The following is a 21,135-nucleotide window of genomic DNA, read 5'->3' as shown; positions in this document are numbered from 1 at the left end:
CCTCTCAACCTCATTCGCATGCAATACGAGGTGGGGGAGAATTCAAAAACTACCGCCTCGCCACCACAGACGCAACCATTCAGTAGTCCAACAGCAACATGCTTCTCCAACTCCCAAAAAACGTTTACTCTCAAATTGGTCAAATTGGACTTCCCACGTTACAACGGGGACGAAGACACGACCAGTTGGACTTGTCGAGCTAAGCAGTTTTTTGAGTTTCATCAGACACCACCAGAGGAGAGGGTGGCACTAGCCTCATTTCATTTGGAAGAGGACGCACAATAATGGTTTCAAATATTCAAACAAGACCAGGAAGCAGTGAATTGGCGGTTATTTTGCGATGGGCTGCATTCTCAGTTCGGGCCAACTCTCTTTCAAGACTTCTTTGGGAAACTAGCCAAGCTGCAACAAATTGATACGGTACGTGACTACCAATCTCGATTCAAAAAGTTGCTCTCTAAGGTGGGTCCCTTGCCACCACCAAGACAGGTGAGTTTTTTCATTAGTGGGTTAACAGATCAGATCAAGGCCGATGTACTTGCCGGCTGCCCCACCACCTTGTTTGCCGCCATCGGCTTACCCAGATTATACGAAGCTCGAGATTCCAGCCAATTTCCAAACAACAGCGGAATTGAAAAAGGGAGGTCCCCTCTTCCTATCAATCGACTAACTCCTTTTGAGATGCAAGAACGACGAGCGAAAGGACTATGCTATAATTGTAACGAAAAATTCGTCCCAAGCCATCGCTGTAAGAAGTTATTCTTGATCGAAGGTTGTGATGAAGAGGGAGATGATGACGTAGAGGCCCTACCACCAGACCGTGGAAAGTTTTAGACCTTGAGGACAAGGTCGAAAATTAAGGGGAAGGGAGTTGTTACACACATGCATGGGTAGTGGATTTAGTTATTGAGATGGTTACGTAACTGGTTGAGTAGTAATGGTTTATAGTAGTTGCACATGTTGGGTGTAGTGCTGTACTTAAGAGTCATTGTTGGGTTTAGTTATTTAATTATGGGTTAAGTGTTGGGAAGTTACTATAACTCCTATGTTGGTGTTGTACGTGGCCTATGAGTCACGAATATGCTGTCTTATTTATTAGTAGGTCATTAAGGGAATGGTATGAAGAATTTATCCCAACTGATCTCTCTTGAGATAGAGGCAAGGTTACCTCAGTATAACCTATCGTTCTTTCTCTTCGTTTCATTTTCTACCTCATCTTCAAGATAGGGAAACGTACCCAAGCGATGTACATACCAATAATCTTGTTAAGATTATCCCAAGTTGGTCAGCACAAATTGAAGGGTGTTAATTGGTTCTGTTCCGAGTATTGTTGTTTAGTGTTTTTTTGTTTTTGTTTTTGGTACTTGTTTTGATTTTGTTCAAGATACAACATGTATAAATTGAAATAGAACCAAAACCAAAGTGGGATTGATTTTTATTTTATTTGGTTTTTATTTAGTTTTTGGGAGAAAGAACACTACTTGCTTGTGTGCAATGCGTGGCCCCTGCACCCAGATATAGGGCTGCGCAAAATAGTCGTCACACCCCATGGAAAGGTGGAAATTCCTGAGGGTGTGGCAATCATTTTGCACGGCCCTATATCTAGGCACTGGGACCACGCACGCGAGCAAGTACCATTTTCTTTCCCTTAGTTTTTATATTTGATTTTATTCGATTCTTATCTGGTCTCAATAATTCAATTTAAGTGAAAGGTTGGAATGAACTACACCCTTATGAAAATAGAATCCCACAATATCAAATCTAGTTATCTTCGATTTTTTTAACATAACTCAACAAAGAAATCTATAGTAGGTAATTTCACATAACTCAACAAAGACACAATATTATAGGATTTAGTATGGTTTAGGTCCAATTTGAGTTTGGATTATACATGTCACTTCATTCAATTCGGTTCAAATTGATCGTTTTAATCTAAAATCAAAAGCAAACCCGAATCTAATCGAATAAAATTGTATTTTTCAAAATTATAACCAAACTAAATTTCATTTATTGGCTTTTTAACATTGGTTTCTATTTCACATAACTCAACAAAGACACTATCCGAATCCGTCCGAATTCGTGTCCGTATCTGTTTATCACTATCCGAATCCGTCCGAAAACTAAACGGATGCGGATATGGATATGCTATAGCTATCCAAAAAGCTATATTTACTTGTAAACGGATAAAATATCCGATCCGTATCCGTGTTCGTATCCGTTTAGCACTATCTGAATCCATCCGATAGCTAATCGGATGCGGATAGCACTATCCAAGCCAAATCCGATCCGTTTACAGCCCTAGTTTAGATCCAACTGAATGGGTAACTATCATTATTATTATTTTTGGTAAACAGTAACTATCTAAAGTATCGTACCCCCTTCCCTTACACAGAGATATCGTGGAATACTATAATGATCATATTGTACACCAAATTAACTATATCTTTATATATACATATGGAATTTTTTACATTTATTCATATAATTATATTTTTGGATTTTCTTTCCCGTCACTATGTCTAGTGAAGTATAAAGCTTCATTATTTGTCACATGATAGTATATCGGTTAGTCCATGTGATAGAGAACCAGGCAAGTACCTTGTTGGTACAATTTCAGCTTAAAATGCATAGATGAAGTAACTAAAGTTACAAAAGTTGTCATTTTGTATTTTATATTCATCTCCATTTGATGATATTTAGATAATTTTAATAAATCTTTGAATCTGAGCAATTTTCATTTCTTACTTTAGGCTAAAATTTAGCCATTGAAATGTACGAGGGATCTTCTATCACATGGAATAATCCATGTATGCCAAACAGCAAATAGTGAAATGTCATGTTTTGCTAGGTATAGTGACACCTAGAAAGACTCATATTTTAAATTTTATATGGATTGGAGCAGTATTTTCACGTGTTTCCGTGTTTGGGTGCAGGAGCTATCAGCTACACGATCAGGCAGAGTTATTTTTCCCATTTTATATTTATTTTTAAAAGAGAAAATATAATAAAATATTCTTATGTTAGTAGGAGAAGGAAACACCTTTGTTCGAAGGAAATAGGGGTACAAGTTTAGCCTTGTTGGCCCAAACCGGCCTTGAGCTCGAACAGGGCTTGGACTGAGATATCTTGGCCCTAAGGGTGGGTTAGGGTTGGAACTTTCTGGCCCTAAGTTAGGGTTAGGCCGGGTTAGGGTTAAGGCCTCAGACTGAGCCCGAGCATGTTTTAAATTATTCTATAAAATAAAATATATATTGATACAACATATATATATATATATAAACTTTAAAAATCACACACATTTTGTTAATATAATGGGTTGTTATTCATGTAACAATGGTGGGTTACATTTGGAAAACTAACAAAATGGTGAAAAGATCAATATGCAATGAGTAATGGGATCCACAAGGATCCATTTAATAGGGGTAACTTAGACATTTTAATTTCTTTTATTAAAAGCTCATGATTATATTCTAAATTGACATTTAAATGGCATTTCTGTCTTTTAACAACAAACTCCTTTCCTTGCCGCTGTAACCATTGGCCGTCGTCTTCTTCTTCCTCTTGTTGCCCATCCCCACACAATCCCACATGAAAGCATCAGTTAAGCCCTTTCTCTCAGTGCCTTTGTCTCTATTTATTCTCTAAATTGAAACTTAATCTCCCTTTGTGATGCCTTAATCGCAGAGCTCTAAATGGGTTCAATTTCTTATGCCCTTCTTCTTAGTTCCTGCAAGTACCCATTTGAACAATAAAAATCCTCAAAACTTCAAATTCCACCAAGAAAGAACATATAAAAAAATACAAAAGTCTAATATATGGAGAAAACTGTAAGTACAAGCCCAATGATATACCTTAATGGAGGCATGCCCTTTATCCAAAACAATTACAAGCCAGGTGCTGTAGGAATAAAACCAATTCATACTCAAATTCGCACTAGCATAGTAGACGATTAGGACATCACAGAGGGCAATTAGATTTCAGATTATTAGACAAGAAATAGAGGAAGACACTCGAGGAATGGGTCTTAGTTGCTTGCTGCTCACGAAGAACGCCCCTGCTGGTCTTGTGTGGGGTAGGAAAACAAGCGAGAGAGAGAGAGAGAGAGAGAGAGAGGTGTTATTAAGTCGTGTCCTTTACTTCTCCGTCTCTCTTTCAGTCCCGGTCTCTTTGTGCTCAGTGTGTTTTCAGTGACTCATACTCAAACTTTCAAATCTTAAGCAAGGAGATGATTCTCCGGCCAACAACTTAGACGTTCCTCGTAGTATTCGTCGGTCAATTGAAGGGAACCTTTAGCTCTGCCGGAAACAAGAGAGGGAGGTGAGGTTGGAGATGAGAGAGACGATGGATAGATTTTGGGGAAGATGGGTTATGCTCAATTACATTTTAACCCTTAATTATAAAATCTAGTTAAAGTTATTGGTTTTCTATGATTTTTTTTAATTTTCAGCAGTGAATATGATTTTACTCAATTATCCACAAAAATTTATTTTCAATTACACCTCTAATGTAGTTCCAAGAGGGTAATTGGTGTCTTGTTATGCTTGGATAAATAACAGACCCTTGTTATGTTAATAATTCCCCTTAAAATATTTTACATGAAGATCATGATCAGCCTGGCCCGACCCTGAGGGCAGGTTAGGGTTGGATTTTTTAGGCCCTGAGTTTGGGTTGGGTCGGGTCGGGCCTGGGCCCAGCAAAGGGCACTTAGGGTTGGGCTAGGATTTTTAAAAACCCGGTCCAAACCCAACCCTGTTGCAGCCCTAGAAGGAAATCCCTGAAGGCTATCTTAAGCTCAAATCACTAATAACAATTGAGGGTATGGAATGAAGTTACAAAATCTAGTGTCTACAATGATCATTGCCATGACAGAGCCAAAAGAACAACCAACTAACCATACATTCAAAGTTTCAGCTATAGCGACCATGTTCCGGACAACTTGCATTCCATTCCCAAAGTGTGAGGTTCCATTATATCCATTTTGGATGATAAGGAAATCTAATTTGAGTTCCTATACGATGGAGATTCAATTTGTGGTCCAATTGCAATGACTAAGTTCAGGAGTGTTTGCATATTTCTCCCCACACTTTTCCTCCTTTCCCCACCCTTTCTAGTGGGTGCTACAATGCATATGCCGAAGACGGAGAGATAAACATCAAACATAATATCCATGTGCAAAATAAAAAATATGAAAAAAGAAGATACCTCAAACATAACATTTATGAAACATGAGGTATCCTAAACATAATAAATCAAACATGAGGTATTTTGGGAATAGTTTTCCTAAACATTAGGTACCCTAATTGTTTTTTTTTTTGCGTAGAAACCTAAATGTAATTTACTCCCAAAAATTTAATGAAGATGGGTACGACTGTATTGATTTCATTCTAGGTAGAAACTAACACATCTCTTACAGTTTCGCATTAGCGCCATCTTCGTTGCAATGGAAATTAACATAAGGGAAAGTGAAATCAAATCAATAATCAAATTCACAAGGGTATTCCACACTCAAATCAATATAAATATTATCTCACATGATTATATAACTAACTCCAAAACATTCACAAGAGTTTTCCATACTACTCATGTAGAGGAAATCTCCTATACCACACCAATCACGATGCAAGAAATAGTTTTGTCATAAGTGCTCACATAGTCATAGAGGAGAGAATGTGTCAATGCGGAGCCCACAAGATTAGAATGTAAAAGTACAAGTGGGAAAACATCCCCACACTATAAGCATGTGATCTTTTTTCATATTCAAATTTTATTTGTATAATCAAATTCCTTTGTTTTGAAAAGTAGAATAAATATTAGGGAAAAAAGAATGCTACATGATCGCGTGGCTCTTACGCCTAGACACAGAAACACATGAAAGTACCATGTTACCACCATAAAAAAGCAGAAATCGCCTCCAAGGCGAGATGATTGCATGCACACTTCCATTGGCCAGCACATGAAGGTTCTAGAGGCCTAGACAATGATCTCTTTCCTTAAATATTGTTTCTAAAAAAATATATTATTAAATATTGCAAGAGTTTTAGTTAAATTATAAATTCATAAGTACATACTTTTCTTTTCTCTTTCTTCTCAAAACTGATTTCACTTCCCTTCTGTTCTCTCACTTGAAATTGGACGCAGTTATTAAATTTAAAAGTAGAGCTTCTACTATAGAAGAAAGAATCTTTCCTCATAAAAATATTAAGGCAATAGGTTTCGTGCACATTCGTGCACTGTGCAAAGTCTTTTGTCCCTTTTACATGAGGCCGTGCATGAAAACCTTCCCCATATATTAATGAAAGAAAATAATCTTAATTTTTTTTTTTGATCCTTTGGCACAACTTGATGAATTTAGTAGATCCTTTTAGGAGGCCTCAATGACCATAGATCGAGCCTATTTAATTTTTACAGTGCGATGGTTAGCTGTTCACGAATTGGCTGTATCTACTGTTTTTTTTATTTTATTTTTATCAATATCTGCAATGCAGATCATCCAACGATAAACCTAATTTTTTTTTTTTAATTTACTTACATTCAAAAGTTTTTTTTATTCTCCCAAGTTACTTACATTCCAATGATAATTCTAAATAATCATTGTTAGATATGGTTTTCAAACACAATGATGCCTCCATTATTACAATAAGTGCTCCATGCTCTTTTGATTCCATGCCCTATATCATTACCATCTTCAACATTAATGGGGTCTTCAAAAGTCAAAAAGCATGTTCCACCCCCGAGAGACATAGCCAGTTTTGCAAGTGATCAACATGTGAACATTTAACACGTAATTGCTTTCTTCAATTCCTTAGACTTCCATGATTTATAGAACATTTAACATGAGTAGTCAACACCAAAATTTAATACTTTGTTTCTGTTGACTTTGAATTTTCAAACTTAATTCCCATTAACCTAAGGTTTTCTCCTTCTTTTTTTTTTAAATTTGGTCAAGATTATCCCAAGTTGATCAGCACTATTGAAACTTTAATTTCTTATGTTCCGGGAATATATACAAATTAAAATGGAACTAAAACTGAATAATCTTCATAACCTCAAACCAATTTATTCAGTTTCATTAGGTTTGTATATGGTTTCAGGACTTCGGTTTAAATCCAGGTTAAGTGAATGGTGGGAATAAACTATAACCTCCTGAAGATAGAGTCCCACAATGTCAAATCTGGTTACCTTTTAATCTTTTTAACATGATTTTGTTAGGGGTTGATTCAATTTTCTCTTTGCGATATGAGCAATGCATAACATCGGTATGTGCAAGATCAACAAACACAAAAGAAAACAAGGATATACACAAAAGAAGAGGTGGGAGATTTATGTGGTTCGGCAAAACCGTATATGTCCACAAAGTGAGATCTAACTTCTACTATGAATCAAGAAAAGAGAAAAGAGTACAAACTCTTGTGATTTGACACCCAAACCCAAGCCCCATGTACGCCATTCTCTCATCTCTCATTCACTCAATATCTTCACCTTGACTCCTTGTTTAGTCCTTGTATACACATTGCATTCACATTGTACCTCTTGGACTCTCACTTGGATCAACACTACCCTCTTTGATAGACATCTCTATCCTATTATAGGTATTTTCTCTACCTTGTTGTTTTCTCTTTCCTTAAAGAAAACCCACTTACTCTCTCTGTCCTCCTTTACCTTGTTGGCCAAGGTTTTACTTTCTCTCTCCTTATAGAAAACCCAGTAATTCTCTCTCCTCCTCTACCTTGTTGGTCACGGTTTCACTTTTTCTCTCCTTGTAGAAAACTCACCACACACTTCTTCTAATATGTCTCTTGAAAGACTCCACATTGTTTAATGTCTTTAACTATCGATCAATTCCATTCCCTTCGAAGACCCAAACTTGTTGAAGACTTCACCTTTTTGGAAAACTCCACCTCTTCCACTCTTTTGAAAGACTCCAACTGCTCCACTAACCCATTTATACGATTGAACCGAACATTCAACCGATTTAATAAAAGCTAACAAACCCAACAAACTCAACAAAGAAATCCATAGTAGGTAATTTCACATAACTAAACAAGCTAGAATATTATAGGGCATAGTATGGTTTAGATTCGATTTCAATAAGAGCTGGAAATTTCTAGCCTTGAGTCAGGGTCAGGTTGGGCTAGGGTTGAGGCCTCGGCCTGAGCCCGCTCGGCCCAGCCCGACCTTGTTTTAAGTTATACTATAAAATATGAGAAGCAGTTTTTTGTACGGGAGTGTGGCCTACGCCAGCACTTCCATGTGTCTATCTCTCTCCTCAAAACAAGGGAGCAGAGGTGTCTTTTCACATGGGGAGGAGAGAGATAGTCTCATGGGAGTACTGGCATAGGCCACACTTCCGGACAGAGAACTTTTTCCCATAAAATATATATTGATATATTATATATATCATAAATTTTAAATGTCACACATATTTTGTTATATAATATATTATATATGAAGATAATATGTGATAATATAGTTATTATGGTGTTATTTTATGTAAAATTGATAATTTTCTCCCCCGACCTAGCCCAACTCAGTCTAGTTCATGCATCTCTCCCGTTCCCCTACTCCATGACCAGAGTCAATCAAAGTCATCCTGGCCCAACCCTGAGGACGAGTTAGAGTTGGATTTTTCAAGCCCTGAGTTAGAGTCAAGCCAGGCCTTGGGACCAACTAAAGGAACTCAGGGTTGGACTGAGATTTTAAAAAGCCCTATCCAACCTGACCCTGTTGTAGCCCTAGCTTTACTATTTGTCACATGGTAATACATAAGTTATTCCATGTGATAGACTAGTAAAGCATCTCATTTGTATAATTTCAGCTTAAAATAAATAGAAGAAATAACCAAAATTATAAAAGATGCCATTTTGTATTTTATATTTATATTCATTTGATGATATTTAAATAGTAATGACGCCTAGAAAGAATCATATTTTCATTTCATATGGAACGGGGTGGTATTTTCACGCGTTCCGGTGTTCCATTTTTTAAATTTATTTTTAAAAGAAAAAATAACAAAATATATTCTTTTCTTTAGCCTCTATTCGCATAGACTTTCTGTATTTATTTTATCAGCTTTGACTGCGGCTCGTCGGTCTCAATCGCGTTCTCTATCTTTCTCTCTCTCTCAAATCCGTCTGGTACTTTTGTTGCACTTTCTCGCTTTCGCAATTACTTTCATTTTGACTGCTTAGGGTTTTGCTTTTCTCTGGAAGAGCTTCTATTCAATTCTGCATTAGCACAGACTGTTTTGACGATACCAAAGAATTGTGTGTTTGGATTTCTGGTTGGTTGATCGGTTCATAGCAGCGGCAATCAATCGTCTTTTGCTTCAAACGTTGAGGGGTTTCAATAGCTGTTTTCAGGTTGGATTGATGTGCTTCTCAGGCGAAAAAAGGTGCTGTGGAATATCAGAATCGAATTTTCCGTTGATTTCAATGCAATTCGATGGATTCCGGGAACTTCAAATTGTTTTTCCATTTGTTTTTTTCTTTTTATTCGTAAGTTTTGCCTCTGAATTAATTCGCAGGTTTCTTTGAATCATTTAATGTTTCGAACTGAAAAAGTTTAACCGATGGCATGAGTTATTTGACCTTTTGGTTTCTAATTAGCGGTTTTTTTTTCTTGTATTTTGGAGGAAGGGGTGGGGACAGTCTTCGTATTATTTGTATCTTCTTGTCGGAATTGGGACTGGAAGGCATAAAATTGGGCGGTTTTTTTCTTGTATTTTGTGCGACTTTATTGGGTTTCGATTGTTGTATTTTCATGTGTTCACTGTTCTGTGGCGTTTTTGTTTTTTCTATTTTCGTAAATATAAGCTTTTCATAAATAAACATTCGTTGTAGTTGTAGATTCATGGTTTTCTTTGTCTATTTTCAAGGGGGTTCAATGATCCATGAGATTGCTCAATGAATGGGAATTGTAGGTATTGCTAGTTGTATTTGATTCTATTTCTGTTATATTAAATTGCTTGAAACGAATATGGAATATATGTTTCTCATTGTGCTAATCTGAGAAATGTTTTTTTTTTTGATAATGTAAACGAGAAGGAGCTTCATAATTTCAAGTTTTGCAACCTCAAGGAAAAATAAGTAATTACGGGCCAATTATATTGCAATTCAAGCATTTTTTTTAATTACTTAACTGGAAGAAACATAAAGGATTGGTCCCCTGTCCTCTGGCGTGTTTCCCATAAGCTTTCTATTTGCAAGGTTTAGTTTTTACGTGGATTCTTATCTATTCAACGAACTTAGTTCCTTCACTCGAAAAATTAGAGGTTCCTTTCTTTTGTTTTTTTCCCCAGTGAACAGTGAATCTAAAATCTAAAATTTGGCCAGGTTGATGATGTTCTTCAAAGCTCATTTAGTGGTGCTTTGAGTAACTTTTACTTTTTCGTTCCTTCTTGCAGAAAAATCTGTTGAAGCTTCGGGCCCCAAAATGGGGTGTTTCACAGTCTTAAAGGGTAAGAAGAAGAAATCTAAGAATTCGATTTGCATTAAACGTGTGAACCCTCAGGAGGTTATTCCTACTGCACTCCCTGAACCACAAATGCAAAGTCGGATGCTTCAGTCTGCTCCTCCAAGCTTAAAAACAAGACCCACAGCTGTCCAACCTGCAAACAGTGTCTCCAATAGTAAAACCCGTGTATTTTCTGCTCCTTTGAGCTTAATTGTGGCAGAAAGAGATGCACTCTCATCTATTGAAAATGATGAAGAAGAAGAATTGAAAGGCCGAGTTGGGTTGCCAAAGGAACAAAGGGCTCCAAGCCCACAGCCTCTGCCTCTTCCGTCGCCTCAAAGTTCCGCTTTGTTGAAGACTATGGAAAGCTTCAAATCAGGGAACATCAGTGGACTTCTCGCTATCAGTGGACCTCTCGCTGCTTCTGGTCCTTTACCTCTACCTCCTTTGGCACTCCGCAACTTCTCATATGAAGAGATTGCATCTGCATGCCAGTATTTCTCACCAGTTCGATGCATGTCAGAAGGCTTTTCTTCCAAAATTTACAGGGCTTCTTTTGGAGAAGATTCTTCAAGTTCCAAGAAGCTTGAAGCCACTGTTGTCCTCCTCCTTCCATCCAGTCAGGTATCTTATAATTCTTTCTCTTTCTGAAAGAAAAGGGTTTTTAATTGATAAAGGGATGAAATGAATCAATTTATTGTTTTTGGGTTAATAGTTTTGATAATCCTGTGCTTCGTGCTCCATTCAGTTATTTTGCATTGCTGGCAGCTTAGTAATTTTATTTTTCTGAAGCTTGTGTTGCTTATGTTGCTATCAATGTATATTCCCAGAAACCTTGTTTCTGAGACCATTATCATTGCCGACCTTTAAGGCATTGAGCTAATGTGTGAAAATTAGCTAATAGGAGACCTGGATGGTCTAATAACTGTATTGTGATAGTTATTATAGTAGAAATGGCAGACAGGCTGTTCATCGCAGGTTGTGGTCAATAATTGAGAGTTCATCAAAGGATTGGATTGAATTGAATTGATTGATTGTTTTGGGCAACAGTCATGAGAATCCTGTGATTCATTGTATCTTAGCAAAACAAGTTTGGTAAGTTAATTTTTCGGAAGCTTGTACATATACCTCAGAAACCTTCTTTTTTGAGGCAACCATCAATGCCAAATTTTCTGAAATTGTTTTAAGGCTTGAAAATTTCGTAACCGGAATCTAATAAGTAAAATGGCACAAATTTAGAACTTCTTTTTGGTGGATGAGGTGTTAGGGTCATAGTGGAAATGACTGTCAGGCTGTAAGGTCAAACACTCAGCTACTAGACCAGCTTGCAGTTTCCTTGAATTCAGTGTTTGCTTCTCTGAAACTTCCTCACTTCTTTAGCATGCTAGTGAAACTTATCTATTATTTTTGTAACTACATTGGGTAGAGAGACCAAAAGTGCGGATTCCATCAGTGAATCACTAATGTTAACATTGCATTTTCAGGGAAAGATTTGCATTGTCTCTGCTGTATAATGAGATTCTTGAAGGATTCTAATGTAATCTGGTCCTATTTGTGATTTTCCAGGGTTTCAAAGAATTTGTACATGAGGTCAATACTCTTTCTTCTTTGCAACATCCCCAGCTCTGTAAATTGATCGGTTTTCATTCTCGTGAGGGTTCAGAACAACGAATGTTGGTTTATGAGAGACTATTCCATGGAAGTTTGGACAGGCTGCTTTATGGGAGATCTGATGGCCCACCAATTGACTGGAATGCCAGGATGAAAGTGGCTTTATGTGCTGCAGAAGGTCTTGCATTTTTGCACGAAGAAGGACCATTTCAGGTACTTCCAACATTCTGTCAGATAATGATCTAGAGATTAATTCAATCTTTTTGTGGTGAAGGGCCGGTTAAGGAGAAGGGGAAATCTGGGAAGAAATAGTTGCAAGGGAAGGGGAAGGGATCTCACGCACAAACTCACACACAGTTGAGCACCAACAATGTCAATATTCACTATTCAATCTGTGTTCTATGTTGGTTACAATGCAAGTATTTAAAGAGAAAAACCATAGACAAAACCAAAGACTCCTAGTTATACTTTAAAATTGAAATGACTTGCAACTTGCAATTCAAACTCTAACTCCTACGTATTCAACCCAAAACAAATAAAAGATTTAAATAAATAAACTACTAAATAAATAAATTACTTCCAACCTTTAGTGGACCAAAAACCTGGGTTGGACCGGTTTCGTCTTTGGGTCTCCAAAGCCTATCATGCTGGTCTAACCAGTCGAGTTATACTACGTCAATTCTCCTCCTCTGGAAAGAATTCTCTGTCGAATTTGGAAGAGGACCAAGGTGGCTGTCTGAGGCAATATGCTAGAGGAGGAACGATCCCGCTACTTTCTTGAGTTTTATGTCAGGGAGATCCTTAGCGGGAAGAAACTTCATGGTTTTGTTGCCGTGCTTGAAAGAGTAGATATTTGCATACCCCACAATATTGTGCTTTCTTATCAAACAACTACGATCGACCAAGAAGAATGACACCTTCAGAGGGAGAACGTCACACTGTACTGTATCCATGAATCCACTACTAGAGTAGGTGAGTAAACAGTTATGTGTAACCTTAAGATTAGTGTTGTTCACCCATGCGACGTTGTAGGGAGTTGGATGTGGTTCTGTCTGTAATCCCAGCTTATGAATAGCGTTGTTAGAGACAACAGTAGTGCAACAACCTCCATCGATTACCAGGCTACATATTTGGCCATTGCACTTTACACAGATTTAAAGATACTGTTAGGGCGCCAATCTTCATCCTTAGTGACTTTGTGAGTGGCCAAACAAGACGAAGAACATAACAAGGGTATTGCTCTATATCACTGTCATTACTGTTGATTTCACCTGATTCACGCGCTGCCTCTTAATTAACTGTCTCAAAATCAAGGTGCGCTTCTGGAACATAAGGAATAAAAGAGTCCTTATTAGTATAAGCTACCAAGCGGTTGGGACACTAAGCACTGAAATATCCGTATCCATTGCATGTGAAACACTGATGGGCAGCCTTTGGCATCATGCGAGGTCTGTCAGAACCATGCCGAGGCGGAGAATATGGTTGGCTAAGGCATGAAGATACAATGTTAGAATCACGCCGAGGTGGAGAATATGACTGGTTAGGCCGTGAAGATGCCACATGAACCAGCAGCTTGTGGTTTGCTGAATGACTTTTCTTGGGAGGATGACTGCTCCTGATTGTAAATATTACCCTTAGGAAAAGTATCTGGAAAATTCGTTCGAGTGTGAGGTCATCCCAGACATTCTTCTACCTGATATGCCACATGTACAACATCCTCCATTGTAGGCAGTTGACTGAATGCGAGTGCAGCACTGATCTGAGGCTGCAAACCATTGTGGAATCTGGAATTGTGCTACCATTACCTCTTCATCCCACTCAAAATCAGATCGAGTGGCGTAAAAATAGAATTTGACAGCAAACTCCTCAATTGTTAAGTTTTCCTGTTTCATCTGTGCAAACTTGAGATGTATGCGTTGCTTGTAGTCGGTAGGTGATGCAAACCCAGGTTGAAATAACTCTTATTGGGTTGCTTGTGGACCCACCCTAGCAAAGGGGCACTAAAATTCAAAGTAGATGGCAAAATTGTAAATATTTGAAGTCTCACAAGAGCAATGGCAGAATGGTAATTAATGGAAGGTTTTAATGGTTGAGTGGCAGAACTGTAATTTAATGGAATCAACTGTAAAAAGAGAAACAAGTGATTGGGTATAATGTGTTAATGGGAGGGGTATTCTTGGAATTGAACACTTAAATGGGGTTAAACAAAATAACATCAGAAATAAGGGGTTTTTTGGGAATAAAAATATTAGGACCTTACTTGCAAATTGAAAAACTTGCCTTCTTCTCCTTCTCGATTTGGAGCAAATAATATGGAAGCAGGTTTGCTTTCAGCTGGACAAACTCCCTCAATAGACCAATAGGCCTCCCTTTGGCCTGAAATTTCAGGAGGTAGCTATCCCACAAGCCTCTGAAGATCGACCATCATAAGCAATTTACTTTGACAACCAGCAAGCTGGAAGATTTCTGCAACCTGAACTTGACGATGGAAGGAAAGCCAGATCTGAAACTGAGTTGTAACTCACAACAGATAAACCGATTGGGAGCAGAGATACAGGGTATGAATCGCCCTAGGGAAAGGAACCTGTAACTTGAATCTTAGGACCAATCAACCTGTGTTAATGATCTGATGAGGCTCTCACTGAATCTGAAGTACTGCCCAGAAAGAAGAACTCAGAAACCTATATTATAATGGGGAAACACGAAACCCAGGAATGGGTCTGAGATTGGGAAAGAGAGAGAAATTTAGGGAGGAAGAATTCGAAGAGGGGAATAGAGGAAAGCCAAGTAGCCACGCTATGGTAAGCAACTCCAACTAATTGGATTTTCATTCATTCAAAACCATCTTCTCCATCGTGGGAGTACAAGCTCTTTTATAGAATTAAAGAAAAGAAATTCTATTCTTACTTTGAAACTGAAATAACCTAGACTCTTAACTCTATTTAATTTAAAACATAAGACAAACTTAAATAAATTGGACTCTTACATTCCTACTAACGACTCTACAAGATGAGAGTAAAGAAAGGAAAATTACATTATCATCCCTAATTAAACCTGTGTCTATGTGTCTAACTACATCAGTAGGCAAGAATCTTCGGTTCATTGCTTCACTCATCTCAGCCCAAGTAGTGACTAACCCAATACCGCGGGTCTGATTCTATTGCTGTTGCTTGATCCACCAGACTCGAGCTGTGCCTTTCAGTTTAGCCTTTGTAAATACGATTTTCCTAGTCTCAGTCAAACTGTACCATCTGAAAAATGTCTCAAAACTGTCTACCCAGTCAAGGTATTGTTTTGGATTGTTATCCCCATAAAAATTGAGGACATCCAGCTTTGTTGTTCTTTCAGCTCCATAATCATCATATCGACCAACTCCATAAGGTGGGGGTGGTGGCATATCATGACACGGGTCCTGTGGGACGGAGTTGGAAGAATCTCCATATTGCATGTGACTCTTGCCTTTATCAGAAGCCACCAGTCGGTCAATAGAAGCTTGCATAGATTCCATCATTGTTTGAATGGAGCTGACAGTGGCAGTGAGAGTATCAATTTTTGCATCAGTTTCATCCTTATAGGAGTTGAGCTGTTGGAGAATTTCACTGTTGGCTACCATGGTTAAGATGGACAAGATAATACTCGAAGACAAAGGTTGAATGGCAAAACAGTAAATAAATTGAACTTCCTACTAGAATGGCAGGACTTTAATTTTTTGGACTGCAAAATAAAGAGAAGAAAAAGAAGTGTGGCGTAACGTATTTGTGGGGGAGGGATAAACTTGGAAGCTAAATAAAAGAAAAGACTAAGTAGAATAAGAATAGAAAGGGGGGGGGGGAATTATGGAAAATAAAAAATGTAATACTGAAAAGAAAATTGGGACATAATGATGGGGGTAATATTGGAATAATTGGTTATAAAATGGGAACTTATCTCTCGTTGGTGGAGCCTGGGTCGTATTCGACCTTAGGAGAGCGAGAACGACGCTAGAAGAGTTCGACTTCGAGAATGGTGTTGTAAGAGTTCGACTGGGACTTGGGCTTTGGACTTCAGAGTTCGACAAGGAGAACTGCAAGGAACTAAGATGCGATACGAGGATTGACTAGGTATGCCGATCGATGACCTGTGGAATTCTTCTTTTTTTTTTTGTTTCTCTCTCTCTCTTTCTCACGCGCATGCGCATGCTGGAACCCTTGAAGGGTGATGAAGGGGAATGGGGAAGAGTTATTGCTGGAGATAGAAGGGATAGTTGGGTTTGGCAGTAGGAATGGAAGGGATGGGGGTAGGGTGTCAAAACCTAGTCCAAACCAATAAAACCGACAAAAGTATTTAAGATCGGACCGAACCGAACATTATTGGACTGGTTTTGGGCTGGGGAATGACGGGACCAGTTGAAAACCGGACCGCACTGAACCGACCGATATCTAGACCGAAGACCGAATCGGATGAAACTGATAAAAAATCGTTGAGTACGAGGTTATGAATGGTGAATTGATTATCCATTGATTTCAATATTAGTGAGAAGATTTCTTGTTGGAAGGGGAATTATTATCAATGAGTATGAGGTTATGAATAGGAAAAATGATTTCTAACAATGCTTCCAGTGTTTTTATTGAATCTTTTATCACTAGAAGTTTCTAATGTAAGATTTCATTGTGGTTCAAGTCGAAACACAACTCGATCTAAAGCCGGTATTAACCTGATAATGAAAATCTGTAATAAATCGAAACCGTGCCGTACCGAAAGCGACTCCGAAAACTGAAGTTCCTTAACAGTTTGGTTTTTGTCTCACTCATTCCTAAACCGAAAACCGAAGTTCCTTACATTTAATGACTCGCTCAATTTTGCCCTTGAAGATCTCCTTGGGCAGAACTGTCCTTGCCTAAATATGGCAAGGACAACACAATTTGAAGTATTAGATATGGATTTACTATTAAAATGGAAGTACTGGTCACGATATGACATACATTTGAAGTCAGGATTTAAAGATTCCTATCGCACATTGGAGGTCAGAACTTTTCCTTCTGATACCAATCTGGTGGATCATTCTCTCTGGGATGATCCAAACAAAAATATCAGCCTATCCTGAGCAAAAGCATGCTAATATAGAATAGACCGTATCTGTCTTGTTAAATGCCAATACAGATCACATGATCCAACTAATCCGATATGATCTTTAAAACCATGATTTGAAGTATTTGGGTTACATAGAACTGCGAGTAGTATTTATTCCTCTTACCCTTACCGGGTGATACAATGTCTGAACTAGTTTTAGGTTTTGTTGGATTTTTTCTCTCAGATGGAGAGGTAAAACCACTCGGGTACTTTGAATTAAGTTCGAGTTGAAGGAAAAAGCTCCCCTAATGTCCTGCCATATCTCTCTTGTCTTCAACATCCCTTCCCCTTCAAATTTTTTTTGTAAGATTTATTTTTCTGTTGCATTTGGTCATTGGTTGTTAATCTTCTTCAGTGGTTACCATGTCTTCAAATCTTCTTTAAATTACAGTCATTATCCATCCTCTCTTCAAGTTTTACTTAATAATCAACATAGAGCAACTGATAAAGTTGTTCTTTTGGATGAATGAGCTACTGCTAAGTTTCAAAGCATTTGAATGCGAAACTTTTGTGAGAAATCTCGATACAATTAACAGAGCAGAAGCCCTGGGCTTCTGAATGATTTTGATTGATTTGTTATCCTCACCCATGACTGCATATCCCCTTTTGCTGTTCTTGAATAATGCTTTTAAATTGGGGGAATCTGGTTGCTTCCCTAGAGCAGGAGAGAAAAAGCATAGGGCAAGCATGGCCATATGCTTTGGCAAGTTTTCAACCCTTTGCATGCCTCTGCAGTGTGTTGATAGGTTGACTAGGAAGAAAGAAAGACATTGGACATCTACTGCCTCATCTTTCCTGTTTTCTGTTTATAGAAACCATTTTCTTCTATCACTTCATTTTCACTTATATGTGCTGTTATAACTCGCAGGCAATGTACAATGAGTTCTCGACTGCCAATATACAGGTTGACAAAGATTTTAGTTCAAAGCTTTCAGGCTATGGTTGTGTTAGCCATAATCCAGGGGTGGAAATATCGGATACTTCACCAGTAAGTGCTCTCTATATGAAGATGTTGACAATGATGCCATTCTTATACGATAACGAATTCAGGAATTATTCTAATAACAAGAGTTTATCAAATATTCCTTCTCTTGTCATCAAAGGTAACAAATATCGAAAGAGATTGGAATTTTGTCGCAATCATGTAATAGGTGGAACATTATATGGTTAATTGATAAGTTGTTTTGACCTGTGATATCTCTTGGTTGTTTACTACAATATGAGGGTTCTGCTTCCATGAGAGTGTTTTCTCTTAAAAAATGGGAATGCCAGTTTGTTGATTTCTTGTCTTCTATTCTATAGGCATTGGCTAGTGTTTCAGTGGAGATATTGGAGGGACGACTTCTCACTCCAAAGAGCAATGTGTGGAGTTTTGGGATCGTGCTTCTTGAATTACTAACTGGTCGAAAGAATCTTGATAGCCGCCACCCCAAAGGAGAAAAGAACATAGTTAAGTGGAGTCGACCTTACCTAGCTGATGATAGCCGATTATCCCTGATCATGGATCCACAGTTGAAAGGGCGTTTCCCACCTCGAGCAGCCCGAACTGTGGCTGACATTGCTCTTAGATGCCTCCAGACGGACCCATCAGAAAGACCCACCATGAGAGCCATTGTCGAAACTCTTAAAGACATCCAAGACATGAAGTATCCCTGTTTGTTTCCTCTTCAAGAACCTAAGGTGATACACAAAAAGTTGATGTCAAGGTCTCCGAGTCTCGATCGCATTGTTACCCCGCCTCCCAAATTAAGTTTCTTGCCTTCTCCTCCCTCAAGATCTCAACCATCTTTTTCTCCTTCAGTACATCATTCGATGCCCCTTTCCCGTCCTCAAACTTGTTCACCCATAATCTCTATGGAAGATATTGTTGCCCAGGAAGGTCGGAAATCGGCATCATCAGTGGTTCGAAGAGCTGGAGTTGAAGGTTTTTGATTGTCAATAATGCATATATAGTTTTTTCCTTCATTTTTTTTGCCCTTTGTCTTGGGATTCTATACTGTATATAGAAAGATAACGATATAGTTCTTTTTTTACCTTCCATCCCCAGAAGATGAAAATGTGAGTGATGGGCCTTTGTAGATAAAGAAATATTTTAAGAATGGGTTTTTCGAATGGATTCAATCAATGTTGTCAGATTCGGATTTCCAACTAATGACTCTCACCTTCTCTTCTATCAATTGCATTGGATGATTAAGGGCTCACATAAAATTGACAATCCAAAAATCACAGAAAGACTACAATAAGGAAAAGATTGATATGTCAAGGTAATCCATTTTTCATTTAATTTTTTTTTCCTGAAATAGACTGAAGATATTCTATATGGAAGTTCAAAACCGAGCCGTCTTTCACATGTATTTGCAGGCCTGTCCACTGGGCTATTAACAAAAAAGGATTCAGGTGAAGGGAGTGAGTGCCAGTTAATTTGTCACTGCTCAAAGCTTCAACACTATTGTTCATGCTAAGAAAGCATACACAAGGTGACAACTTTAGGTGTTTTTGATGTGATCCAATCGGGATTTGTTTACACTCACTTACGCCCTTTACGTTTGTGAAAGTTTGTAGTTTTGTTATTACATTAGAGGTATGGTGGTACTAATTATGCCTTTTTTTAAATGATAAGAGTTTCCCTTCACCCATGGTGAATGGGAATCTATTCACCGTGGGGGGTTCAGATGCTGGTGGGGGGGGGGGGGGGTGGTTGTAGTGAGAGGGTATACTATTGTAAAAAGACAATAATGAAAACTGGTGGGAGGTGAAACTTATCTGTTAGAAGGAATTGCTTTGCTCCAGAATATCCAAAAGAATAAAACTGATATGTACGGATGTAAACGGATTGGATTCGGTTCGGATAGTGCTATATCCGCATCCGCATCCGCATCCGATTAGCTTTCGGACGGATTTGGATAGTGCTAAATGGATACGGACACGAATACGGATCGGATATTTTATCCGTTTACATGTAAATATAACTTTTCGGATACATATAGCCTATCCGTATCTGCATCCGTTTAGCTTTTAGACGGATTTGGATCGCGCTAAATGGATACGGATACGGATACGGAAATGGATTTCGGCTATTCATTTACACCCCTACTGATATGACTAAGGCTGAGGCGAAATCCGGTTATCGTTAGTCCAACAAAGAAGTTATAATTCCAAAGGTAAATATGAATTTTCATCAATTACAAGCATTAAGTAAGTTAGAGTGAACCTAGGTATAGTGTGGATCCTACCGGTGTTCCACAACAAAGAGAAAAGAATGGAAATTGTATTGTTTTAGGTGAAGTGTTGACTTCACATGAGTTTTAAAGGACTATTGAGTCAGAATTTGGGAAATATCAAGAATTTGGGAAATATCAAAACATGGAAAATGTAGATAGTCGAGTAATCTACAATATAGAAAAAGAATCGGATCAAATGGAGTTAATATGAGAAAGTTATGATCAATTTAGTGGCAACAGATCGAGAAAACCTGCACTACACCATAACTTCAAGCAGCCTGACGGTCGACCGGATCGTGGGTGTCAATCACCGGTCGACCAACTAGCATCTGTTTGAGTAACTTAAAGGGAGTCTGGGGCCTAATGGTCAGCTGGCAAACTGTGACAGTCAACCGTCAAATCGTGAGACAGCCCCTAAGTGCGATTTCTGACTCATTTTAGGTCATTTCTGAACCAGAAAAGAGAGAAAAGAGACGAAAGAAAGAGAAGGAATAAAAGAGAGTTTCAAAACTTTAAGGATCGCAAATACATAGAAGTGACATGATTGCTACGGATGATTATAAGCAAACTGAGGGAAAGCGAAACATCAGTTGTAGCTGCAAAGTATAAAGTACAATACACACACAAGTTATAGGTGTTTAAGCTTCTATCCTTTTTCTTTAAGGGGAGGGGGGAGGGGGGGTTGTATATAAGCATCTAACCTTTTATATTTTTCATTCTCACATTGCCCTTGGGCTTCACA

General features: G+C 38.2%; 1 protein-coding gene across 1 annotated transcript; it reads left to right on the top strand.

The window, feature by feature from the left end:
* Positions 1 to 9,267: 9,267 nt before the first annotated feature.
* LOC122653660 (probable serine/threonine-protein kinase PBL11) lies at positions 9,268 to 19,136 on the top strand. Its single transcript, XM_043847577.1, has 5 exons — positions 9,268 to 9,359; positions 10,403 to 11,076; positions 12,019 to 12,276; positions 18,041 to 18,160; positions 18,475 to 19,136. The coding sequence occupies exons 2-5, from the start codon at positions 10,432 to 10,434 to the stop codon at positions 19,102 to 19,104; spliced, it is 1,653 nt and encodes a 550-aa protein (XP_043703512.1). The 5' UTR covers positions 9,268 to 9,359; positions 10,403 to 10,431; the 3' UTR covers positions 19,105 to 19,136.
* Positions 19,137 to 21,135: the final 1,999 nt, after the last annotated feature.

The sequence above is a fragment of the Telopea speciosissima genome, chromosome 3 (assembly GCF_018873765.1).
Source record: "Telopea speciosissima isolate NSW1024214 ecotype Mountain lineage chromosome 3, Tspe_v1, whole genome shotgun sequence".
Classification (NCBI taxonomy): domain Eukaryota; kingdom Viridiplantae; phylum Streptophyta; class Magnoliopsida; order Proteales; family Proteaceae; genus Telopea; species Telopea speciosissima.
The sequence above is the reverse complement of the archived record's forward strand: the minus strand, read 5'-3'. Positions and strand labels throughout refer to the sequence as shown.

Excerpts from the sequence above, each read along its gene's own strand:
- LOC122653660 (XM_043847577.1), top strand. The coding sequence starts at position 10,432 with ATGGGGTGTTTCACAGTCTTAAAGGGTAAGAAGAAGAAATCTAAGAAT. Across the intron at positions 11,077-12,018 it reads TCCTCCTTCCATCCAGTCAG|GGTTTCAAAGAATTTGTACA; the intron begins GTATCTTATAAT and ends GTGATTTTCCAG. Across the intron at positions 12,277-18,040 it reads ACGAAGAAGGACCATTTCAG|GCAATGTACAATGAGTTCTC; the intron begins GTACTTCCAACA and ends TATAACTCGCAG.